Below are 27,807 nucleotides of genomic sequence, written 5' to 3'. Positions count from 1 at the left end.
TTAAGGTCAGCCAGTGCAGTAATACACCCAATGCCATTTTAATAAGCTAAGGTGCCATCATGCACACAGTCTCCTGCTAATGACAGCACTGTTCATTGTTTGGGCTGAGAGTGGGGCAAATGGCAGGGGCAGCAGGTGGATATCTATGAAGCTTGTGGAAGAGCACTTTTAATCACTTTTTGGTTTTATTTTATTTGGTTATTCTACTCATTATCCTATTTTCTATGAAGCAAAATTATTTTAATTGGGATAATAGCTTCTTTCCTTAATGGAAGCAATTACTTCCAAAAACAAAACAAAACAAAGCAAAAAATTTCATAAGGTGTTTTTCTACATGCCCCCCACCTTAAGTTCCAGCCCCCCCCCCTTAAATTCAGGCTCTTCCAGATTAATTAAAAACACAACTGTCATCATTAGTAACACCTAAGTGCTTGACCCCAGTATCTAACACATGATGGTTTAGTTTAGCCAAACAGCCCTTGACCTCTAAATTTTTCCTCTAGGAGTGCTGACACAGGATAAAAATGACATACATGTTTTGCTGATGGAGTAGGAAGCACTGAGGCAAACTTAGATTAACAGTGATACATATATTTATATTTGTATTTATGACCCCATCCTTCACCTCTCCTCGTATCCATGCCTATTTCTATGTAACTCTGTAATGGCTACCCTCATGTGATGCACAGGACCAGTGGATGTTGGTAACCATAATGCATGATGGGATTTTAAAGTCCCATTCACCTTTGGGCTTACTTGGTCTTGTTCTTTGCCATTCCCATGAGAAGGACATGTCTAAGTTAGACTGCTTGTCCCAGGAAGAGGGGGGGAAACATGTTGAACAGAACTGAGCCACCTCATTCATCACTATGAAGGCCATACTGTGTCAGTCAAGAGCAACTGAGCCCAGACACAGGAGAGGACCTGACTTGACCAAGGTGACCACCCCAACTGCTGAGTAAATGAATGTTATTATTGTATGCCACAGACATGCTATTTATGTATATTAATAGATGCATTATTACGACAATAGGTCACTGATAAGATAATTTACATTTTAACTAGAATACATTTTTTGTGGTCACTAGGTCATCTTTTTGGAGAGAAATCTTGACGAATCAGTTGACTAGTTTATCATCATTCCAATATATTTCTTGGGCCAAAAGCACTGGATTGACAGTACTCTATACCATTTGTTTCATTATAGAGCCATGGGCAATGCTTAAAAATATCACAGTGGCAATTTCTTATCTTTCACATTTAACAAATTTTTTAAAAGAATTTTACTGCAGATATGAGTCATGGGGACTAGGACAAGGAGGGCTTGATTGGGGCTCATCCTGAAGAATAGTAACAGTGCTTGGTTCCTTCCACTGGTTGCATTTTCTGCCCCAACACATACAGGACTACATCAAAGTCCTCTTCTCCCTCCAAAATAGGCAAGGACAATGCCTTTCATGGGAGGAGACAATGAAATACTGTCTGAGGATACAAGGGAGAGCTGGGACTACTGTGGATCTCTAGATGACCTCAATCCAGTAGGTATAGCAGCTTGTCTTGGTAAAAAATAATAGCAAAACATGAAGCCCACAATTGCTGGTTGCAGTACAAAGAAAAAAAAGAGAGGTTGGTTGGATGGGGGATGTATACAGGAGGCAGAAGCTGACTAGCAGATGGGCAAGGAGATGTGATGAGGAGGAAAGCAGGATAGGATTGGGGGAAATTATCAATATTTCATATTAACAAACTTCATTTAATGCTTATTTTATATCGGGCACTGTCCTAAACACTTAGAATAACTCATTTATTTTTCTCAAGAGAGCCAGTTACTGTTTTCTCCATTTTATAGGTAAGGAAATTGAGGCAATGGAATTAGGTCACTTGTTCATATTCACATGGCTAATACATGGCAGTGGCAAGGTTTAAATCCAGGTTGTCTGGCCCTATAATTCATGCTCTAAATAACTAACATAACACAACCTCTCATGTGCCTATATTGTGCCATCTTGGCATACATTATTGACCAAAAACAATGGTATGTGAGATAGTGGTGCACAAAATTCCAGGAATATATGTGATCCAGCTTCTTGGATGATGAGTGAAATGCATAAAGCCCTACCAGAAGTAGAAGTGATGCTGAGTCTTGAATGAATCCTTACTCAAGGAGCCAGGAGTGACCCGCTGGCTACTTATTATGAGGGACTCTGATTTCCTTGGGCTTTCAGATTCTGTTAAAAAAAATATGAAGGATTCATGGTGAAATCACATAGATAGATGGGTTATATTTCCTCTTATGTAAGCATCTTATTATAGCTTACTGGTCAAATTTTTTTAAATGGCAAATTGTGGGATTTTTCAAAGGCTCAAGCCAAGGGAAGTGAGACTTTTCCCAGAAATGACTGGGATCCACTTTCCATATTTTGAAATTCTAATGACCACATGTGTGAAAATCTGTAAGCTAGGTAGTAGCAGAGGTGAGTGGGATCTGCTTTATTATTACATCTTTGAAAGCTGCAGATGAAGGGTAGTACTGTGACAATCTAGCATCTAGTTTTTATTCTCATTCTTAAAAGTTTTAGGATGAAACCACATTCATCCAAATATATCTACTTATTACATAAGCACAGGTACATCTGAAAGTGACAGTCAGAGTGCTCAACAGTCAGGATCAGGGACACCTTGAACTTGGAATATTAGCCAGCAAGTGCAGGGACTCATAAATACTGCCTTCATTAGCTCATGAGCCCTGTGATTTGTGTCCCTGATGAATAGGGGCACATTTTGTGACCCTTTCAGTAAACAGGCAATGTAATTCCTCTGTAAACTGACTATTAGAAAGTTTCAAGTGACCTTGCCTACAAGCTGAAAGGCATAATTAACACTTTTTATATAAACTAGAAAACCAAAATTTAGCTATCAATCAACCAAGGCAAAAAGGAGTGACTTGACAAAATCATTCGTTAAGGCTGACAAGGAGTCAGGAACACAAGGCTTTCTTCCAACTGTTTAAATGTATGTGTGACAAGGGAATATTAATTTTGTAAGACAAGACATTTAAAGGTATTAGCTCAGCACTACCAGTCTATTTTACCCAATTAAAGCTATTCATCAATGTAAAAACTGAATTTTCTTCAGTAAACCAAAAGGAATACAGTCAATAGATTATAACCTAACAATTCACTTGCTTATTTCATGGGAGAGCAGAGTGATGAAATGATACAGTTTAACTCACAAACTCAAGAAAAATAAGCTGTTTCAAAAATAACCAAAATGACCATCTATGTGGTAAGACATGAGGAGCGTATGATGTATACTGAGACAACTTCGAATAGACACAGCAAAAGTGTTTTGAACAAAGTCTAAAAATCCACAACCATTTGATAAATATGAAACAGTTCCCTGATAAAGACAGTACAAGAAAACATAGTTTTTACCAGCTAACTAGAGTCATTGAAGTTTAATCTTAGATGAGACTCTGAAGACTGCATGTCCAATTTTCATCTTCCAGAAAAAGGGCATCACTGTGATTCTTTTTAATAGATGTCCGTTCTTTTGTTTACATTTAAACTTTATTAAGGTATAACTGACAAAATTGTTAAGATATTTAAAGTGTACATTGGAGTGAATTGATATACATTGTAAAAGAATTCCCTCTCATTTAGTTGATTAACACATAATCACCTCAGGTAATTTTTTTTTGATGAGAACATTTAAGTTCTACTCTCTTAGGAAATTTCAATTTCAACATACAATGTTATAAACTATAGTCACCATGTTTTACATTATAGGAGTGGGCATGTAGGGGCACCAAATATTCCCTGTAAAAAGTTTCAAAGGTCTGTTAAATATGTAATTATGTAGGGGCTTCAGATGTTCTTTGTAAGAAGTAGCAAGGACTTGCTAAAAAGCCTTGAAGAAAGGAATGCAGGGAAAAGTGTTGTAGCAATTGGTAATTTACAAGCTAAAATGACCTCAGCCTCTATCACCTTCCGTTTGCTTGTGTCTGGTTTATAACATTTGTAAAAGTTATACTTTACAGAATATCTAGCCCTTTGAAAATAAATTGCTTCACAAAGAATTTATCCCTGGCTGAAGAGCTATGCTGCCACTGGAAATAACCTTATAGCCTTGCGAATTTCTGTTCCTGTTAGTGCCAAGACACTCCTGCAGTCCTGCCCAGCTCACTCTTCCTAAGACTGTTTCCTGCCAAAGAAGAAACAAGGGAATCACCAGTATATAACCCAGCGTTTACACCCCATTACACGTCAAAGCGTGTTAAAGACCAGCTCAGGGTCTGCCCGACTGCCCAGCAATCATTAAAATCCTTGCTTACTTTATACACTGCTTCAGAATGTTCAATCTCACCTATGTAGCCATAACAGGCAGAAGTAGGTTTACAGTTGTTTATAACAAATAATACAATAACTAATAAATAAATAATACAAGGATAAACTTTTGCATACTCACAACTGTAAAATGACTTTTGCCCACCCATGTATATCCTCAGACTTTATCTTAGAGCTTTGTATACTTTGTATATACTTTGTATATACTACCCCATGGCCCCTGGCAACCACATTTCTGTTCCTATGAGTTCAACTTTTTTTTAAGACTCCACATTTAAGTGATACCATGCAGTATCTGTCTTTCTCTGGTTTGGGGTTACTACATATAGCATAATGCCCTCAAGTTCTACCGGTGTAATGGCTGAGTCATATTTTAACATTATATATAATTATAATATATATACATATATATATGCACACATACATATCACATCTTCTTTATTCATTCTTCCATTAATCAACACATGTTGTTACCATATTTTTACTATTTTAAATATTGCTTCAATTAATATAAAAATGCAGATACCTTTTCGAAATGCTTTTTTCATTTCCTTTGGCTATATACACAGAAATAAGATTGCTGTATACTATGATAGTTCTAGTTTTAATTTTTTGAGGAGACCACATATTGTTTTTCATAGTGGCTGCAGCAATTTACATTTCCACCAGCAATGCACAAGGGTTCCCTTTTCTCCACATCCTTGACAACACTTGTTATATCAAATTGTTAGTGATACCCCTTGTAACAGGTGTGAGGTGACTATTTCATTGTGGTTTTGATTTGCATTGCTTTGATGATAAGTGTTGAACACCTTTTTATGTTCCTGTTGGCCATCTGTATGTCTGAAAAAAAATGACTCTTCAGGTACTTTGTCCATTTTTTATCAAAAAAAAATTTATTTATTTATAGATAGAGGGGGAGGGAGAAAGAGGAAGAAAAACCTCAATGTGCAAGAGATATGTTGATCAATTGCCTCTCCCACACTCCCAAGTGGGGACCTGGCCTGCAACCTAGGATATGCCCTGACAGAATCATAGGTTACCTTTCAGTTTGCAGGCTGGCAACCATTCCACTGAGCCACACCAGACAAGGCTCTATCCATTTTTTAAATGAGATTTTTGTTATTGTTGTTGTTTTGGCTAGCAATAAGTTGTATGAGTTATCTGTATTTTAGATATTAACCTCTTACCAGATATATGATTTGCACATATTTTCGCCCGTTCCATAGGTTGCCTTTTCATTCTGTCAATGGTTTCCTTTTGCTGTGCAGAACTTTTTAGTTTGCTGTAGTCTCATTATTTATTTTTGCTTTTGTTGCCTTTGCTTTTGGTGTCAAATCCAAAAACTCATTGCCAAGACCAATATCAAGGAGCTTATCTTCTATGTTTTCTTCTAAAAGTTTTCTTACATTCAAGTCTTTAATTCATTTTGAATTGATTTTTGTGTACAGTATAAAATAGGAGTCCAGTTCTATTCTATTACCATTAACTGTCCAGTTTTCCTTACATTTTTGAGGAGATTATTCTTTTCCCATTACATAGTCTTGGCTCTAGATGTTCATTCTTGAAAAACTAATAACGGACCCTTTGTTGTTTTCAATTGTGCATTTTAAAATCTTTGTTTTTTTCTGATTTCAAGGGGAAAAGAGGAATCCATAAAGAAAAACATACACAAATGTCACATTATTTTAAGAATATTTCAATGTTATGCCAAGAAAAAATAATTAATGAGAATAGATGCATAAAAAATATAATAGGGTAGGCAGAGATGTAATTAGATCAAAGGAAGAAGGAAACTTATTATTAGCGTAATAAGATTTTCACAGAGAAGAAAAGTATGCTTTATCTCTTTTTTACTTTATTCCACTCTTTATACTCAGTGATTGGTGTTCACTCATTTATTTCTTCTACTAGCAGTTGAGGAGCTCCTGGTGTACCAAGCACTATATTTGGTCAGGGATACAAAGAAAAACACTACAAGCCATCTACTCTCACTGCTGAAAACTCTTCTACTGCCTCAATTCACAATTACTAATAAAGCTACAGTGATCATATGTATGCTTGGCTGGACTCGTGAGTGAGGCAAGCATAAGTTAATCTGGTTAAATGTGTTGGAGGTTGGCCTAAGGAATACTCTAAAATAGTCCAAATTCATCATATTTTCTTCACATCCTATTGCTTAAAATTTTTTTTTCTCATTTAAGTTTTTTCAGAATTTCTTCATCTTCCATCAGTACAGATATACTTTTAAATACCCAGTTGGTTAGCCCAAAAGATGTGGGATTTCAAAAGGGTGGATTGCTCAGAACCCTTAATCCACATTGAAAAAAACCCCGATTCTTTTGTATATTTGGAAGGTCTACTCAGTTTCTGGTTACTTATTGCTTTTCATAATAATCCTGTGCATGTTCATTTTTATAGCTTGCAGAGAACGTTCCTAGACATTATTTCATTTGACCTTCCTTACAATGTCACAGTGAGGGTGAAAGAAGTGGTTTGCAGGGTAAGCATCATTTTCTTTGTCATATAGATGAGAAAAGGGAGGGTCACTGGTTGTACACAGAAAATCCCAGAGTCAGTCAGGTCTTCCAATTCTAAGAATAGTTCTATATGTTTAGGAAGCTGGCTGTTCAAGTTCACAAATCCCAATTGGAAAAAGGTCATCATTTTTTCCATCCTTCACTCCCACACCTAGTCAAACACTCTCCCTTAGCATTAGATTCCATCCAGGATTGTTTACCACAGAAGCAGAAGTAAGATTAAATGCCTGGATATTTTACAGAGCGTCTACTATCTATCATTGATTAACTGTCATTAAATGGGCCTGAGCTAACAGTATTTGAAGCCAGTGTAAGAGAGTAACAAGTTCATCAAATAAATTCACCCCAGCAAGAACCCTTAGGAAACTTATAAAATGCTGCTCAAAGAAAAGATTTGATCCTCCTACAACTGCCCTGGCAATTGGGGAAAACAATCATTAAATGGATGAATTTGATTTCAGGTTACCAGCAGAAGCATATAAAAAAGTGTGCAGTTAGAGAGTTTGAAGCAAAACACAAAGAACAACTCTCTAAACCATATATTTCTTTCTGCTGAAGTCAATCCTACACACCTGCCACACTGTTGTAGGATTTACACCAGGTAAAATCATCTGGCCCCATACATCCAGATTTTCTGTCATTCCATATTACAGCACAAGTCCTGTGGGTCACAGGAGAGTCCCCATTGTAAATCCAAGAGTTCCTGGGAGGACCCCATCCAAAACTTACCAGGTCCCACTCCAGGTATGAGATGAATGATATTTCACTTCACCTGAACAGGATGGGAAACTTGAGGATGTAAGATGCTATTGAGTAGGTGAAGGGGGATGATGGCACTTGTTGGTACAGATGTCACTTATAAATGAAACTCTGAAGCCTTTCACAACTTGTGGTCATTAAAGAGTCCTTGACATTTTCTAGAACAGAAAACCAATCACCATGATCCCCTGCTCTATTCTAATTATGGATAACTGGGTACCTATGAGCTAACTTCTCTCTCCAGAGTCTCCCACCTTATGCTATATGTCTTCGCTGCCTGCCTTTAACTATTGCATAGCATTGCATTTCCAGCAGTGCTAAAATATTCTCTAGAGGGGCTTCATTTCAGAGACCTAATGATTACTCCACAATTTTAAGTTGGTGGAAATCCTATTAAATGATTGGTATTATTAGTATTCAGGGGGAAGTCAGGCAACAGAGCCAAATTTCAGGTCCCTTCATTTTTTTTCAAGGAGTCTGGACTCTTACACCATATTTGTTTAATCTCAAGCAGACTTATTTCTAGAGCATGTGTTGACCTTCTTTTCCTGTAAAGGGCCAGATAGCATGACTCAGTTTTTATGGTCAATTGGTGTCTGCCACAAGTACTCAGCTTTGCCATTGTAACACAAGAGCTGACAATACAATGTTACTTACATAAATAGGCAGAGGACCAGACTGGGGCCACAGGTAGTAGTTTGTAGGCACCTGTTCTAGTTTGTTCATTGGTATCTTGTAGGCTTGCAGCCCTTGCTCTCTGTCCATGTCCCTGTTGCATCCCTACTGCAGGTCCCTGGCTTCTCCAGGCTCTTCTGATTCACTGCTTCCTTTATCACTGAGCAGCTGTTGGACCTAGTGGCTACCTGCTTAAGAAACAGAGGAGGCTAGAAATGGCTGTTAAAAGCACTGAACTGGCCAGTGTGACTGGTATTCTTTAACCAAGTTGACTTTTTTCTCTTTTTGTCTCTGCTAGAAAACAGATTACAGTATCCCCTCACTTATCACTGGTATTACGTTCTAGAACTGTCCCCTCCCCCCTCACCACGCAATAGGTGAAAATATGCAAAGTAGGAACCTTACATTTATTTTAATATTTATATATATTTTAAGGCTTTATAAACCCTTCCAACACACTTATAAACCATTCCCAGTCCCTTATTAACCTTTCCCACTCCCTTAATAACCTTTCCCACACTTTTATAAACACTACTTATGTTCTTAAACATAGTCTACACTCTTAAACCCATGTAACTAACAACATACATATACAGTACTGCAAAATCCCGCAATATAGCAAAAAAACGGTGATAAATAATTAAATATAATATTTTTTTAAAATCCTGCAATACAGTGAGGCCGCAATAAGTAAACTGTGATATAGAGAGGGACTACTGTATTCCAGTGGTCTCTAATAAATTCTTTTTCTAGCAAAAGCTTTGAGACAAGAAATGAATAGGATGTAAGAGCAGAAGTTGTTGGCTTTCTCTAAAAATTCTATGGATTAGGAAGGTATCTGGTTGGGTTGCCCAGCCTGCTTAATATGGGTGTTCTGACATAGACTGGACTCCTGATATTTTCTTCTAACTTGACAACAATTTTGAGGCTATTTCCATAGACTGGCCAAATACACAGAGAATGTACCCAAAGAGCAACAGGCAAGCTGGTTGCTATGGTAATATACAGACAAAATCACTTGTTGATCAGTCACAAGTGATCTCCTTTCAACTAGTTATTATGCATCTGTGGATACAGCCTCAGGGCAATCTTGATCTAAGCCTACAGATTTCAAAGGAGTGGCTGAGGGAAATCTGATCAGTCAGGCATGGTTCATAAGTGCTTACTTCCTCCTGCCCCTGCAACTCTGCAGCCTCTCTCCCATGCTCAATTGCCTGGACCTTTCAGCCTGCCCTGACCAAAGGTGCTTTTCAGCTTTTCAGTCACCCTCTTTTACATAGTGGCCACATCAGCTGCAGCTATTTAAGGCAGCTAGATCCTCACGGAAGATGAAGGAGTCAAATAAAAAATATAAGATACCCTTCCCCTAACAGTTAACATAATTGATGTATTTGTGCAAAACGAAGAAACTGTGGAATGAAAGAGGAGGTGGCTGGGACTGCTTAATCGCCCAAACTTCTGACATACACTCAGGGTTGGATCAGATGGAAAATCCCCTCTCATCAACGAAGTCCCCAGGACAAATGGTTCTTCTTTAATCCTGGAACCTGAGGTACAATCCATTCAACTGCTGTTCACTGTATATACCAGGCAGGTCTGCTGGACTCTTGATCTACATTTATTTAATCAGCTATCTCCCCCCAGCTAAAATGAAAGTCCTTTACTTCTTTCCCTTATGATTAATTAGAAAAGTAATTATCAAAATTGTACTCATGGTTCAGTGCCTTGCGTAGGGTTGGACAAAGATGAATGGTTAAAGGAAGAAAAAATGGTGATTATATTAAACAATAAGCCTATTATTTTGATCATTATTGAGGATCTTCAAACTCCTTATTGATTTGTATTTGTCACATTCTCATTAAAAGAATTTTAATAAAAGCTATAAACTAAGAGCAAAGTGCATCAATTTTTAAAAGTATAGACATTAAAAAGACGGGCTTCAGGAATCTCAAACTTTGAGCTCTATATCAGTAAGACATTTGATCCTATTGTTGGAACTTCAAGGCTCTACTCTGTTAAAAAAAAAAAAAGTTTTTGGTAGTCATGCCTCCTCTGAAGAATTGATGATTAAGTGTTAATGAAGAATGGACACTGAACGAATGTCAAACAGTGTCAACAGGCAGCTTTGCTTTTCTGACCTTCACGTGTAACCCAGTACAAATGGGAGCAATGGATCAGATGATCGAGAGTTGGTTATTTCAGCTGTTACAATGAAAAGAGAGGATCAGCTGCTCAGTTCCTAAGCCAAACAACACGTAACACTCAACTATGAAAAGGCAAGCCAAGTGATTGTGAAACTATGAATGCATATGCAATAATATCACTATTTGTAGGTCTTTGAAACTCAAAATAGAGTTATTTACTGAAGCTTTTATCTGGGCCTCAAACTTAGGCAAAGTAAGATCTGCAGCACAGATCCAACATCAGTAGTTGATAATTACAAAATCACTGATCTTAACTCAATTTTCTAACTACTAAAATTGTCCAATAATGGTACCAGCTGCTTCTGGGTGAAGCTCCCATCTCCAAAACAGAGGCTGATTGAGGAGTTCTTGAAGATGCTGAGTTAAAGATCTTTTGCCCTGGAAAAAGTCCTGAGAGGTCCCTTCAACCTCTAAGAACCTATGAATCCATGGCTACTAAATCCATATCTTTTTCAAAGATAGTTGAGAAATATGCCCAGAAGAAACTACTGCTTTCCTTTCCTATCTCTCCTTTTCCCAAACTCCCACCCCCAACCACCTGATTTTTAAGGTAACTGGTAATCTTTAAACACATGGAACCACATAATCATCATTCAGCTTTTAAAATGAGAATTTAAATGGATTGTATCCTTCTTCTTGAAGTTAAAGATACATATTATTTTTCTCTTATTGGGGGACATTTTTTGTCTAGACAATTAGATTCATTACCTTTTTTTCCCCCCTGTAAATGAAGCAAATTTTCCATCCTCCAGACTGACAAAAATATCTGCTCTGGGTAGTTTCTTGAAATGTGGCACCATATGTGCATCAGTAAACATTATCTGTAGAGTAAATTAAACCAAGCCTTATAATTAGGCAGTAAGAAAATTATTGTAGACCTGAAAGAGTAAATCAGTGGTATTAAAATGCTCTCCATTTTCTCTGAAGCACTTCAGACTGCCATAAAAGGCCCATGTCACCACAATAAACATCAAGAAGGGACACATTTAAAGCAAGACAATCTAAAAGACACCACAATTCAAATCAGTCTTCAAATCTGGAGTCCAAAGTATCACCTCATAAAATTTGAAAGTCAGCCCTTTTGCCCCTAATGTAGGGGGCAAAAAAGAAAGCAAACTGACATTGAGACTTTTAGAATACCTTTCTCATACTGCAGGTACAGTAAAGACTTGCAGCAGAGCCAAAGCTAAGGAAAGATTCACCCATCGTAAACAAAATCACAACACTATAAACAAAGACAGGATCAATATGACTTTTTTTTTTTTTTTTTTTGCTTCAGGCTTCAAGATGGCTGGCTCAGCACTGCCCTGTTACTGACTTAGTCTTTATTTACAACATTGATCATTTGCTTGTGGATTAATTTTGATTTTCTAAAATGCTGCATGAAAATACTATTTATCTTGATTACTGAGTTTTTTGGCGCTCCCTAAAATGTTGTAGCCAAGTCCAGTGTCCCACTCACCTCATTTTTATCTGGTCCTTGGCCCAGAAAGCACAGATTTTGCTAAGCAAGCCTTTCAACATGGCACAGTGAGCAATCAGAACCTCCATTTCTAATCTTGGCCCATGAGGAGCATGGATTCTCCCGCCCCTGAAACAGGTATTTTATCTGCGAAGTAATGAGGTCTAGGAGAGGCTAAATGGATTGGAGAGTAGTCAGAGGTCTTCATAGATTCTCAAATATATCCCCCAACAATGCAATGAGATCTGAAGTTCCCACTATCAGAAACAAAGGCAGTTGAATTCAACCTGCTAGCACATCATAAATTCTTTGGAAACTTATTATGATACAGAGTTTAAGGTGCCATCACATGTACATGAAATAAGAATCTCCCAGGATAAAGCCATATATCCACATTTCAGCAAGTTCTTACGCTGAATTTTTTAAGCCAGTCCAGCTTTAGGAAACTTCTGGTTAAGGAGTAGAAGCTCTCTCTTGAAATGGAAAGGTTACTGAACAGAGCAACAAACAGGATCCTACTGCTCTCAGCCACCCTTTAGGCAAAATTCTGGAGACAAAGGTTTAGTGATAAAGGAAAGGAGTCATTATTCAAAAGCTACACAGTTTTGGAATAATAGCTTTCCAAATGCATTAGTCACTTACGTCTATCAATTAAAGCTAAACTCTTTAACTCTTTAGTTCCAGCTTTAATCACTTAAACCTGTCAATTAAAGCTAAATTCTTTCACACTTGAATTCTCTATCATTCCCCATTAGTTTTTAATTATCTTATTTTTTTTAAAGATTTTATTTATTTTTAAAAAAGGGGGAAGGGAAGGAGAAAGAGACGGAGAGAAACATCAGTGCGTGAGATGTTGCCTCTTGCATGCCCCCAGTTGGGGTCCTGGTCCACAACCCAGGCATTCAAACTGGTGATCTTTCAGTTTTCAGGCCTGCACTCAAACCATGGAGCCACCAGCCAGGGCTAATAATCTTATTTCTATAGGGTTAGTTTAAAAACTAAAATAGCATAAGATGCAAAAGCTAATAATTTTGAAAGAATGGCAGGCTTCTGCTTTACAACTCGTTCCCTCTAGAACACCCAAAGAATAACCCTGCCACCTCTACCAGGCCAGCCTGATCCTAGGCTGTGCCCAGATTCCTTCCCATACAAAATACCATGCACTGGGAATTGCAGGCAGCTGTAGCACCATCATCCTTGAGGAAGAGAACTTGAGAGCCAGTTTCTTCCCTCTTTTCATTTTAAATCTCCTGGCCCATAATTCCATGCACTCTGGAGGCATTTAGCTTCGCAGGCAAATTCCGTCCTTGACTGTTTGCCATTGCCTTGAACAACCTCCTCCTATGAGCCCTTCATACTCTTCCCCAGGGACCTGATCAGTTCTCTCTGTATCAGAAACACCCATTATGATCAGAGGACAGATAGACTGTTTAAATTAATAAAGCTAGTACTGAAATGCAAAGAGAGACATCAGAGTTGAAAATTGCAGGAAGCTGATTATTAAAATGTTTCTTGGTAGGATGGCTACATACAAGATATTTTTCATTCTTTCAACACCTGTGTGGTATAGGCTTACTTTACTGGGCCACTAGGATATGCCCTAAAGAAACAAAGAGTAATGGGACCTGGGCCTAAGCAAAAACATATAAACAACTAGAATCCATTGCAAAAGTATCATGATAAAAGTATTTTAAAATTACTTTTGAGCCTACTGGATAAACCTATTTACAGAAATTGGATAAAGTTGTAATGATATGGTGGCATTTAAGCTAAGCCTTGTAGAAAAAATTGTAAATTTTTCTGAAAGGAAAAAACAAAAAAAAAGTGTGTGTGTGGGGGGTGGTGATGACAGGGGGTTTCCAGGTAGAAGGCACAGCAAGTGATAAGGCACAGGAGGTGTGAATACTGCCTTAGTAGACTGTTGGAGCTACAGTGAGATGAAGGCAGGGGGGCTGGGGTTAAGAACTGGTTATAAGGCTGTTACCATCATTTTGTAAAAAGTCATTAAGCTGTACCAATGGGAGTAGAGAAGAAGAAAGGGGCTTGAAATGCATTTAGGAGATAAGATCCACTAGACTGAATGGCTTATGGGGATGTAAAGAAGGGTAATGGGGCTGCACTCCTCTTAGAAGGTTAATCATAGTGGAAAGCTCACAGCTGTGTACGGTAGGGGTGAGATGAGGGTTCGGCTTTAAGTTATCCCGGAAACTCATTCAGCCAGAAAGGAGGACTAAGATTGGTCAAGGGCATATAAAGTAAATAGATGGACATTATAACCAACATTACCTTCTTCACAGTGTTCTACCCAAGCAAAGCACAATGTGGAATTCCCTCAGCCATCATCAGTGACATCCATAGAGCCAGAAAAGTACAAAGTACTGAGACCCTAGAGCAAATGGGCTTCCACCAGAGCTGGTGGTAACAGCAGTAAAGGCAAGAGCCTACAAGATGATTCACATTTTAAATTTCAGATTTATCCAGTCTCCCTGGGAAATGGGAGATAAAGAAATATCAGCTGTCCTGATGAAAATTTCCCCTGGGAAAACTGATGCCAGAAGTCTTTTCAGGTAATGAAAGGTAGCCTCGCATGAGTGGGGTCAAATGGAACAGATATATTTGACCACAAGCTGGCTGCAATGATCCACTGAGACATTCAGACAGAGTCAAGGTTATCATCAGCTCTAGAAACTCCTTAATTTAGGCCTAGTGGCAAAATCTGACACATTTAAAAAATGATCTCCAATGACAGTTTTGGATAAGAAATTGCAGCCTCAACATGACTTCAACAATGAATATGGACCAACCTCACTTAAGCAGGAGGACTATCTAAAATGAATGCTCTGGTAAGCTAAAAGGGAATACTTTAAAACAAAAAACAAACAAAAAAAAACCCTTGTTATTTAAAATCATTATCATTGAACACCTAATCCTGAAAATATGGAAGTTATTATTTTTTTTAGTTTTATAATCCTAGAGGATCGATCAATGTCAGGATCAAGATTCTTAATGACCTAAAACAGAAGGTGTCAGATTGAACCAAATGCAGACATTCTCTTGAACTTGATTTAAAATTCAGTCATTGCTACTTATCCTTCCTATCTTTCTTTGACTTCTGGAGCCTGGAGAAATTAGCAGAAAAGAATAAATCAGTAGCTGAAGTTTCCATTTAATTGAGCGTTTTTCTATTCATACGTATGTTATAGATCCCTCTGCTCAGAATAGTGTATTATTTGATTAATCAATATTGATCAAGCTACCGGCCTCTCTCTGAGATCTAGACTTACTAGGGAGAAAGAGGTCAAGGCTGGTGTCCTCTACAAGCTTGTGCTCAGATGTGAATGATCAACCATATGCTGGCTTATAAAAATGAATTAAACCACTTCAAGTCTTTAACAGTGTCTTCATAAGGGAAGAGCTTGCCCATAGTGATGTTTTAAAAACTATTTCCAGCTGATGAAATCATGTACCTTGAACCTGAACTAATGAGTGTTTTCCAAGAGATAAATGAATATGTGGTCATCTGACAATCAGGGTTGTGGTATCAGGATTTTCCTAAAGTAGAGGTAGCCTGACTATATAACCCATGATCAAGGAGCATGTCCAAAGGATGGCCTTTCCAGAGCCGTTGAGTCCTCTCCTACCTTTCCCCCTTTCATCCCAGCCATGTTGATTCTGATCTTTGGTGTTTCTGATGCCATTTGTCTTCAGCCACCTCTGAGTTGTTGGTATTCCGTTTCAAATCCCAATTGCTTTGTGATTACTTTCTGGTGTCCATACTTCTATTACAGCCTGACAATCTGACCTAGAGACCAAACTCCAGGGATTATTAGCTCTGGCATAGGTTTTCAGTGTGAAGAACATAAACCTTAACATTTGTAGGAAACAATATCTTATTTTATAATTTTTTATTGTAGCCATATAGATAGCCTCATGTGTTTATGAGAAAAAAGCAAATTCAAGTCTAAAAATAAATTATTTGAAAATGTTTTCTTACAATGGATCTAAAAATAATTGGCCCCCATCATGAGAAAATGCAAGGAAAGGAAATGAATGCCTTAAAATTCCATTTTTCTGTAAGTGTTTTGGAAAGACTATAGCTACCTAAACATAATAGTACTTTTTAAAAAGAGGACCCAATGAACCAAAACATCTGGATAACTGAGAGATGATATGTTATCACAAACAAGAGCCATATATTTGATATTCACCACAGACTTTTTGTTCTGTCTGCAGTGTGCACATGTTACCCATCCCAAACCCTGATGTAGGAAAAGTACTGTTGAAAACCACAGAAAATCCTAAGTGATCTTCCAGAGTAGATGAGTATATGGATGGCCCAGCTGCACATGCCAGTTTTGTGGAGAGGCAGGATAGGGAAGGTCATGAGCAAAGTCCCTATAGTGAGACTGCCTGGGCTGCAACCTGTTCACATCCACACACTCTTTGTGGTCATGGGCGCATAATTTTGTTTCATGTCCTCATCTGTAAAATAATCATGGTGACAATACTTTCTATGCTGGCATGAGGATTAAATGTGTTCCATTCATGGAGAAAATTTAGAACAGTGCCTGGCACATTGTCCTTACAATACATGTCAGCTATAATTTAGTTTACATTTTGTGGGCAGTGATTTTATAAGCTGTGCTGATGACTGCCTACATATAGCTATCATTCTTATGTAAGGAATTGGCTCACAAAGGGGGAAGCTGAGGAAAGTCTTCAGCTATAATTATTTCTTATTAATCTTGGAAGATTTTTTATAGTTCTATCTGGAGGTAGGGTCTTGATAAACAGACATGTTTTGCTCATTTGTTTTAAATCATTTATTATATATTGCAGCCTATTAAGCACTCATCCCAATGTAAAAGCCTTCTATAGATGGTTTTTTGCTCATTGAAAATATATATTTTTTAAATTTTTATTTATTTTTAGAAAGGAGAGAAAGGAGGGAGAATGAGAAGGAAAGACTGATGTGCAATAGATACATTGATTGGTTGCTTCTCGTACATCCTCAACTGAAGACCTGGCCTGCCACCCTGGCATGTGCCCTGTCTGGGAATCAAACCAGTGACCTTTGGGTTCGCAGAGTGGCACTCAATCCATTGAGTCACACCAGCCAGGGCACCTTTTGAAAATAGTTTAATTGTAATAGCAAAATTGACATTTCTGTCAAGTTGACACAGTAAATCTCACTGCTGAAATTAGTGTGATGGCTATTAAGGTTGAAGGGATAAAAATTAGACCCTTGATGGGTTAGGGGAATGAGAAAGTTGCTAAATTTAGCAACACCCTAACATGTTATAATTATCATTAATTAGCTTTTCATAGGAAAATATTTGGGTCCTGACTTGCTTATCAACTTGAAAAAAAAAAAAAGACTAAGAAAAGGACCAAACTAATACCCAAGATAAACCAGCATCTCTGTAAGCTTAGAGAAAATTAAGAGACCATGCCTTGAATAGTCCACAGGCAGCACATAGAAGGACATCAAGGAGCAGCTGGCAGAAACAGACTGGGTCCTCTCTAAGGGATGAATAGAACATGTGGGCTATGAAGTCCCTAGGTGAGGAGTCAGCCAAAAGCATTTATTTATATAATGGTCTGATTCCAGAATCACAGCAGTGACAATAGCTCAGATATGGGGACACTGTGTCCACAGCTCTAAACTTAAAACATAATCCTTAAAGCTAGCAGGCATATTCCCCAAATGCATTTTTAATTTAAAAAATACTCCTAAGAGGATTCTGCTCTACCATCAACCAGTCTCCTGGGTTTAATTGGCAAGATGGATCCATGCCAATCAGTTTTAAATAATTAATACCCTTGGGTTTCAGTGACCTTTTTCATGATTTATGACCCCCCCATTCATTGGGATATAGTACTATCTAAAGAAAGGGATTCTACTTACTTAAAAATTCTACTTAAACCGAAATTTCTTTTACTCAATTACTCTTGATTTTTTTTTTTTTGAGTGTCTATTAGTCCACTTTTTTTCATTAGGGATGTCCAAGATAACGATCATGATTAACTTTATTTCTTTTAAATTTGGTGACTAGAACTTTGCAAGACTCTAGGGTCATTCTTTTGAATCACTATCCAACTTTTTGGGCTATGAAGAAGAGGCAGGAAACTAAAAGAGTAGAAACTTATGAAAGTCACCAGGGATATTTTTCTTTGATTTCAGCTTTTTTTCTGCTATGTGATTTGATTGTTTTAAATGTTATATAAAGGAACACATGAGTACTGGGAAGTAGAAATGCATAACTAAGTGTTCTCATTTGGATTCTCTTTTAACAAAAGTCGCCTGTGATTGAAAAACCAAAGGGATCCAAGATGGCGGAGGAGTAAGTGGAAGCTACACTAACCTCCTCCCAGGAACAATCCGGAATTACAACATAATTGTGGAGAAATCATCTGGAATAACCAACTGAACACTAGCTGAAGAGAAGTCTTATAGCCATGGAGAGAAAGAGAAGGCTGCTTCATTACAATGTGACTGGTAGGAAGTGCAGAGATGTGAAAGGGCTGGCTGGGCTCACACGGGTAGCAGCTGAAGGGACTGAGAAACAGCTCAGCAGCTGGGGTTCCCCCTGAGAAGGGCAGGATCTAAACCCCCAGGTGGGCTTCCCAGCCTACAGAAACACAGCAGAAAGTAAAATAGCATCCAGCTGTGAAAAGCAAAAAGCCACAGGTTTTTTTGCCAGCCTGAAAGAAACAGCTGGAGAAAAAGAGATCTTAAACAGATCACGTACAAAAATATTTTTGCACCCACTTACCCTGGGGTCAAGCAGAGGAAGGGCAGAGAGGACTAGAGACATTTGGGGAGAATTTGGGGTGGTGGCTTTGAGGAGAGAACTGAGGGAGCAGCTGACCAGGTCCCAGTGCTGACTCATCACCCATATTGCAGGCAGACCACTCCGCTCCAAGAGGCATCAGCCTGAGGGGAAGCAAAAGCCTCACCTACAGGAATTAAGCTCAGTTCTTAACCCTGACACCCTGACAGCTGATCATAGATTGAGTAGATTAACAACTAAAGGAGACAGACAAAGGCAATAGGTCTCTGGTAGTCTCCAACAGGCTGCCGAGGCCAAGACTGGTACATGATCTGATGCCACCAAGGGCACATCCAGGAAGTGCAGATCAATCTAAGAAGCAGCAACAAACAAGATGAGTCACAAAAATGAGGAGAGAGAGAAACAACCCCATATCAAAAGGATATGAGAAATCCCCAGGAAGAGTGCTAAGTGAAATAGAGGAAAGCAAACTATCGGGCATGGAATTCAAAATATGGATTATAGGGAAGTTCAGTGAGCTCAGTGGGCTCTAGGAAAACTACAAAGAACTCCAGGGAAACTACAAGTAACTTACTGAGAATTACACCAGCATGAAAAAGGACATAGAAGCTATCAATAAGAGCCAGGAGGAAATGAAGAGTACAATTTCTGAATTAAAGAATACAGTAGAAGAAATTAAAAGCAGGCTACAGGAAGCAGAAAATCGGATCAGCGAGCTGGAGGACGACATAGAAAAAAATTCCCACAGTGCAACAAAGTGAAAAAAGACTGAACAAGAATGGAGGCGTTTCAAGAGAGCTACAGGACAACATAAAATGTAGTAATATCCATATCATAGGATACCAGAAGAGGAGAAGAGGAGCAAGGGATAGAAAACCTTTTGAAAAGGTAATGACAGAAAACTTTCCTAACTTGATGAAAGAAAAAGTCATGCAAGTCCAGGAAGCACAGAGGGCCCCAATGAAGATGAACCCAAATAGGCATACTCCAAGACACATCATAATTAAAATGGCAACATTCAAAGACAAAGAGAGAATTCTAAAAGCAGCAACAGAGAAACAGCTAATAACATACGAGGGAGCTCCGATAAGGCTATCATCAGATTTCTCAGCAGAAACACTACAGGCCAGAAGGGAATGGCAAAGAATATTCCAAGCAATGAAAAACAAAGGCCTATAACCAAGAATACTCTACCCAGCAAGACTCTCATTCAAAATGGAAGGTGAAATAAGGAGTTTCCAAGACAAAAGAAGGCTAAAAGAATACATCTCCACCAAACCAGCATTGCAAGAGATGCTAAAGGGCCTGCTTTAAGAAGATGAAGAAACAAAAAGACAGAAAGAAACACAAGTACAAAGGGCAAAAATGACAATGAATAAGTATATGTTAATAATAATAAAAGAACTTATGCACCCGTATGTTCATAGCAGCACTTTTTACCATAGCCAAGTGCTGGAAACAACCTAAGGGCCCATCTGTAGATGAGTGAATAAAAAAACTGTGGTACATTTACACAGTGGAGGACTATGTAGCAGAAAGAAAGAAAGAAACATGGATGGAACTAGAGAGAATTATGCTTAGTGAAATAAGCCAGACAATGAGACAAATGACATATGATATCAACTAATACAGGAAACTAATGAACAACACAAACAAATGAGTAAAACAGAACCAGAGGCATGTAAACAAGGAGTAGACTAACAATGACAGGGGGGGAGGGGGAATGGAGAGAAGGGGGTAAGAAGGGGAAGGGTCTAGTCAAAGAACATGTATAAATGACCCATGGACATGAGAAATGGGGTGGGGATTGACTGTGGGAGAATGGAAGGGCAGGGTAAGGAGGAGCAATGGAGAAAAACGTGGGACAACTGTAATAGAAAATCAAACAAAAATTTTAGTGGGGAAAAAAAATGACAGAAAAATAAACAAATAAATGAGCCAGCAAATCCCCCCACCCCACCCCACCCCAGAAAAACTTCACATGTAGGTAAGTGAACAAAAGAAAATGTAGAATATGGAAATGCAATTTTTGTGAATATTAGAAGGAAAAGGATTTTTCTTTACACTGTATATTTTTCTCCCTACCTGATCCCTCCAGAATTTGGCATTCTGAAGAAGTAAGTAATGACACAAGGTTCTTTGCATAAAATTAATAAGACCAGTTGTTAATAGAGGTTTTGTTGACCGTGACTTTGACTGCAATGTCATGCCTAAAGGAGACATGCTTGGGTTCTGGTTGGTACCAAAAAGCCCTGAGGAACTGGGATTCACTTTCAAAGGTAATAAAAGCCCACGAGAAAAAAGGCCGTGTACCTGTGTTGGTTGTGCAGTTCATGACAGTTTTTCCAGGGAAGGAACGAAGGTTGCTTTCCTGAAAGATGGCTAGAAGAGACCTTAAGGCACAATGGAAAACCAGAATGACTTGAAAAAGACAGGTGTTTACAGGCAAAGCTGGATGGCAGGTATATGGCTCAGTTTCTGTGCCCTGAAGAGCAAAATTAAGGTCACCCTAAAGGTTCCTTCTGTAAGTTCCAGCAAAGCAGATGTAAAGATCATAAGTGATCATTTGCTGCTCTTGTTGTGTTTATGCAAATGAACAGGAGCAATTAAAACTGGACTTAATACAGTCCCTTTAATGACAAGGAGGGTAATCTTAAGGAGAAAAATTGCAATTCAAGGAAAATCACAATGCTCAGTGGTAGACTATAAAGTAGTGCAGCTAACTGTCTTTAAAGTTTATTTTCATTTAAAGTCTGTTTTCATTTGAAAGTTAAACTATGTCTGTGACATCATCAGAGATGCTTAATTTACAGGCAAGAAGAATGTCAGATGCCTTGCAACTGGATGTCTTTCCAATAAGACAGTCTTTCAGATTTAGAGACTGGTTTGTGGGTTATGTTGCATAAATTAACATGTGTGTTGTGTTTTCATAGGGCATAAGCCTATGATCTCATTACTTGAGTGATTGTCTGTATGTATAGGCCTCACTTACTCCTGTCTGCATCTCTGCCTCCTGAGACTCAATGGTTTGGCTGAACTAAGTGGTTGGGTTGGTGAAGAATGGGGTGGTCTGTGGGCTTTACTTTAAAGCTGGTTTCTGTTTTCTATCCTAATGGCTTGGATAGAAAGGGCCCAGAGGTCTGAGGGAGGAACCCTAAAATATTCCCCTCAGCCCAAACTTAGTGGGCAAAAGGGCTTTGGACAGGTGTGAGGTGCCTTGTACACCTTTCTCCAGAGAAGCCTTTTTTTTTTCCTAATGTGGGACATTGAAAAATTAATCCATGCCTTTTGTCATCTAGTGGTTATGGATTGAATGATGCCTTTTAACCTGTTGCCAAATCTGTTGCCCACACAATACAATAAGGATGCCAGCTTGTTAAACCGAGCATGCCATTGCCCAGGGACAGCCCACTGACCTGAAATCTGAAAGATCCTTCCCAATGTGGGAAGGCCACCCTCCCCTCCACACCCCAACACTTATTAGGGATTTCTAGACCCAAAGGCAGGTAGGACGACATCTGTGTCCAGCTTGAAGCAGCTAGAGAAGCACAAGACCTTTGCCCATTGTTCTTATAAGATTATAAAGAGTCTTAAGTCTGAGAGGAGGGAATTGTTACAGAGCAGAAGTCCACCCCCCAAAATAAACAAATAAATAAATAAAAGTAAAAAGTTGGAAAAAAAAAAAAGACAGTGTTTCTGCAATAGCAAAACATTCATTTGAACCAGTAGCATTCACTGGGCTGCACTTCACAGTTGATATTAGTAACTCAGATAAAACCTTGTTAATCCCATTAACTGGCTGCCCAAATCTTAGCTGAAGATTGACCTGAGCCTTGAATGTTCAATCTGCATAAGTGCTAGGTAGTTTCTGTATACTTAGCTCAGAGAAGCTTTTGTACCACTACAGGTGTACATGAAGAAACAGAAGAAACAACAAGAAAGACAAAAATATTCCAACATATGGATAAAGATGAAAATGACAGATGGCAACCATCCCTATTCTAGAAAGGCAAATTGGGGAAAATAAATATATCTGCGCCAAATTCAGGGATGGGGTGTGAAATTATACCTTGATTGTTGGATCTTAATATCATAAAGCAATTTTCTTTTTACCTTTATTCCTCTCAATCTTTGGGAAAGGTAAGCAGAAAAAAATATATATCTTATGCATGGAATGATTTCAGGGCATGACATAGTCTTTCCACTGCCATCTTAAAGAAGCTCTCCCAGGAACTTGTCACTCAAGCACTTAAAATTCTGTCATAAATTCCACCTTCAAATTTCACCAAGCCTCAGCTAAAAAGAGTCAACCCTTTTCTGAGACTTGTAACATCAGAGTAAAAAATTACTTTATCCATTCCTTCCTAGTAAGACAATAATTTGCCATGACAGTTTTGCTAGTGCAGGAAGCTGAGGTTGGGGAGGTAAAAGATATGGTTCATCAATTTTGCTTGGTGGACAATCAAGCCAAAGTCAAGCTGTAGGGAAACTCCTTGATGCCTTCTCACTGCTTTTAAAATCTGTGACTGTCAGGCATTAGGACCTCTGATATTGCAAATAAATGAGGATTTCCTTTGGACTCATTCAGTTATATACAGCTCAAAGATAGCTTGCTGATCTAGTTTGGCTCCCTGCTTTAATAAATAAGAAAAGGAGACCAAGCAACTAAGGATCCTCGGCTGCACAGCCAGTTTAGCGGCAGAATGAGAGGTAAAGCCCTGGGCTCCACACACTTGATTCAGTGTTTTCATTTAACTGCAGTTCTGACTCCTACTACCCATATCATTTCATATCAGATGGGAGATCTTTATGGAGAGATGGTCTAAGAGGACAGGGAGAGGCAGAACTGGCCATCTATCTATTTGATATTATTTATGAATGCCTAAAAGCACAATGTTTTATTCTCTCTTTCACGGTAAAATAAGAAGATAATGCTTTTCCCAAAAGAGCTTGTTGAACTGGACTCTTCTTATCCCAGAACTAACTGTGATATCTTCTAGAGGACATTATTTCAAGCATGTGACATCCCAAAGAGAGCCCAGCAGCTCCCTAGCATAATCAAAAGTGATATCTTCCTCCCATTATAATCATTTCTCAAATATTTCTTGGTCATTCACGCCCAGGCACCTCGTTCATCTTGTGTGTACTTGACACAGTGAAGGAGCAAATGTTCAATACAGCCATGCCAGTCCAGCCTTTCTAGCTGCAGAAAGTACAGCAGGTGTTGCTGGAGGGCCGAGCTTGGTCCTAGCAGAGTAACATAATCAGCACTTAATGAATGATGGATATATGCAAAACTTACCAGTAGGAGACAAGATGTCTCTCAGACAGAAATCAGGAAGAGATTTTTATGGTAACAATGGGTGGTATTATATCTTAGAAAGGAAGCACTACCAAAGAAAGTGAAGCTCATCATAGACACATAATATAAGAGATACAGGACAAAATTTACCAGTGTTCATATAGCACTTTCAAGATGAAAAGAAGCCCTGACCAGAGATCCTTCCTTAAATAAATAAATAAATAAAAGGACCCATGAGACTAATGATTTCATTAGCCGTTTAAATCATCCAACTGACACTTCTTGCCATGGTTCCCTGCTTCCCAAACAACCATCTGACATAGATTTATGTCCCCAAGAGAATACACTGGGTCAGAGACCTTAATTAGTCCATCAGATTAAGAGTTGTGTTTCTCATTAACTATTAGCCTTCTTGTTTATTCATTGAATGCCTTTAAGTTTGAGTAAGAAAAAGCAGAAACAGAGACACATTCTTTGCATACCCAGATCTGAAAAAACTGAGACAAATGTAGAAGGGAGTGAATTTATCAGGTCTCTTCCTACCTGGGAAGATTGGGTCTGGGCAATGAACAGGCTATCCACTCAGAGGTGGTTTTCATCATCACACCCCTTGCAGCTGTCACATATGTCTGCTCAGTAGACTACATTACTGATTAACTGTTTCTGTGTATTTGTAGATGTTATAAAGAATAGCAACCTGAAGTCAGCTCTAAGAAGGCAACCAGAAAAACCACATTCTTGAAAAGCACCACTAAATACTATGTGTTTAAAACAAATAAGCAAATGAATGAATGAATGAATGAATACAGTACCTGTCTTCTTAGATCTCTTGTTTTCTTGGTCATCTTATCAATTGCAATGTTTAGAGGGTCTCCTTTTTCCTTCCTTCCAGTCTATTAAGAAAAGAAAAATAATTTCTGATATAGACAATTCAATATTAGTGACAGTATTGAGTTGCAGGGTCCAAGAAATATTTTAAAAGATTCTTTTCAATATACAGCTAATATGATTTGGTCTCTAAACGTGGTTTTCTCTGAAATAAAAACTAAAATTGATAAAAATCAGTACATTCTCAGGATGGTTTACACATATGTTCATATTCAACTCCATGCAAATCTGTTTTCTTACCTTCTGCAGACATTTAGCAATTAAGTAAACACAACAAGAATGTTTTGATTTTGCCTTAAAATACTAATGTTTTGTGTTTCCCTATTATGTAAGCATACTTATGAATAGAAGATAAGATTGAGATGGTAAAAACTAAAGTAGAAAAAAATTAATTGACTAGAATTCAGAATTTTATACCAATGCATCATAGGCCATATTGTAACTTATGTAACAAAACCAAAAGAAATTATTTACTAGAAAATATAGCATTTCTAATCTCTGTTCTGTCATGTAGTGGAATGCTAACCTTGACAATACAGAACCTACAGTTTGATGTCAGGAGGAAACTTCCCTTATGACTTTAACAGGAAGAGGAAAAGCACCCCTCCACCCACCCCCAAAAAATCTTCCTAGTAAATTATTCACTTGGAAATTTGAAGTTTCACTAAATAGTTTCTTTTTTTTTCTTCTGTTTTTGGTGGCTATAGTAAAACGATTAAAACCAAACAAAATCAAAATCTCCATTATCTTTTTGAAACAACAACAACAACAAATTTCTAAGGATAAAAAGCTCCAGGTAACTTTACAGATGGCATTATCTTCCTTTTAAGAGAAAGTTGCTTGCAAAAGCATTGTCAAATGTATTAAATTATCTAAACTTCAGTCAAACACCATACAGATTTATTTAAGTATGGTCCCACTGGCAGTTGCCCTCATTCTTGTGCCATGTAATTCTGTATAAAATTATGCAGTAAGTTGTGCATATGATTAAATGAGATCCCAGATCATAAATTGTGCATAATGGGATAGTGAGTTATGGGGATCCATAGCAACACCATCCAACAGATTTTTAAATGCTCTCTTCTGTGAAAATCCTGGACACATACCACTGATACATACCCATCAGATGTACATACAGCTAGATCTAAAGCAGTCACTCTTTTCTGCAACTTAATTAACCATTTTTCAGAACGAGTGTCTAATGCATAATCATACAGAGTTTTCATTAAAATGCCAAAACACATGTGTATGTTTTCAATCACCTAAAATCCTACAACCCCCCATCATTCTTTTCTACTTCTTACATGTGAAGTTTGTAAGCAGAGCTTTAAAAAAAGTGGCTAACATTTTATATACTTCTGAAATATCAGCATACAAATAGCTTCAAGAAAACAAACATTTATAGGGAACAGTGTACTTTTTTAAAATTTATTTTTATTGTTGAAATGATTGCAAATGTCCCCCAACCCCTCTTGACAAACCCCACCCATCCCCCACCCCTCTACCCTCTGGCCATCACCACACTGCTATCTGTGTCTATGGGTGATACATATTTGTTCTTTGGCTAGTCCCCTCACCTTCTTTCATCCAGTCATCCTCTCCCTTTCCCACTCCCCCTCCCTTATGACAGCTGACAACAATGTGCCTCTTTATCTTTTGAGGAAAATTGTTTACATAGCAAGTGTGACCTCAGTGTCCTGTCTCTTCCTGTCCAGGTATGCCTCAGAGGGGCACCTGTTTTTTTTTCTCTTTGGTTTCCTCCTTACAAATAGGATGGATGTCTGCCATCAAAGTACATGGTAATTTTGGGGAGGTTTGGACCATGATCATTCTGAAAACCACAGATTCCTATGCCCCTTCCATTTATGACAGTGATAAAAATTTACTTTGAAAAATTAACAACTGGGGAGATCCAAGATGGCAGAGGAGTAAGTGGAAACTACACTAACCTCCTCCCAATTAGGACCAATCTGGAATTGCACTTAAATTGTGGAGAAGTTATCCAGAATAGCCAGCTGAACAAAAACTAGAGAGAAGCCTTATAACTACAGACAAACAGAAAAAACTGATTCATCATAGCATGACTGGAATGGAGCATGGAAGAATCACAAGAGGACTTGCGGGCTTCCATGAGAAGCAGCTGAAGGAACAGAGAAATACTTCAGCAACCAGGCAGGGTGAAATAGCTGGTTTCACACAGAATTTCCTAAATGACCAATGCATAAAGTTTTGTTTGCACCCACTTACCCTGGGTTCAAGCAGAGAGAGGGTAGAGTGGATAAGAATTGTTTGAAGAGAGTTTGGGGACAGTGGCTTTGGGGTGAGAATGAAGGAACAGCCAATAGGATACCTGTGCTGAGTCACCCACATACTGCAGGAGTCATCTTGCTCAGGTAGACCACTCCCCTCCAAGTGGCATCAGCCTGAAGAGAAGCAATATCCCTGTCAGCAGAAATTACTCCGCCTCAACTTGTGTTGCTTAAGCCTGATTGCTGATTACAGATTGACTAGATAAACAACAGAAGGAAACAGCCACACACTGTGGATAACTGGTAGTCTTGAACAAGCTGCCTAGGGCCAGACTGGGACACCATCTGACATCACCAGGGACAGACCCAAAAAGAGAAGGAAGTGGTAAACACTATATGCTATTGAGATGAATTCCAGCAGTCTTCCTCATGATTTGAATCATTTTCTCTCCTGCATAGCTTTTTAACATTCATTTCTTGTCCTTCAAGTTTATACATACTGTCACTAGTTTTTATGTTATAGTTTATTTTATATCTCATATTTTGCTCCTCCCTTCTCTTACTTCATTTTACCTTCTTATATCCTCT

General features: G+C 38.3%; 1 protein-coding gene across 2 annotated transcripts in view; it reads right to left on the bottom strand.

Annotated features, from left to right (window-relative positions):
• Positions 1-27,807, bottom strand: part of CTNNA2 (catenin alpha 2) — a 1,309,400-nt gene that overhangs the window by 289,945 nt on the left and 991,648 nt on the right. For both annotated transcript variants that reach the window (XM_090281609.1, XM_090281608.1), the window contains exon 8: positions 24,895-24,975. In XM_090281609.1, the coding sequence (XP_090137735.1) occupies positions 24,895-24,975 (81 nt within the window). The remainder of the gene's footprint in view (positions 1-24,894; positions 24,976-27,807) is intronic.

The sequence above is a fragment of the Furipterus horrens genome, unplaced genomic scaffold, assembly GCF_987537825.1.
Source record: "Furipterus horrens unplaced genomic scaffold, mFurHor1.1.pri manual_scaffold_6, whole genome shotgun sequence".
Lineage (NCBI taxonomy): Eukaryota > Metazoa > Chordata > Mammalia > Chiroptera > Furipteridae > Furipterus > Furipterus horrens.
This window is presented reverse-complemented; position numbering and strand designations above follow the sequence as displayed.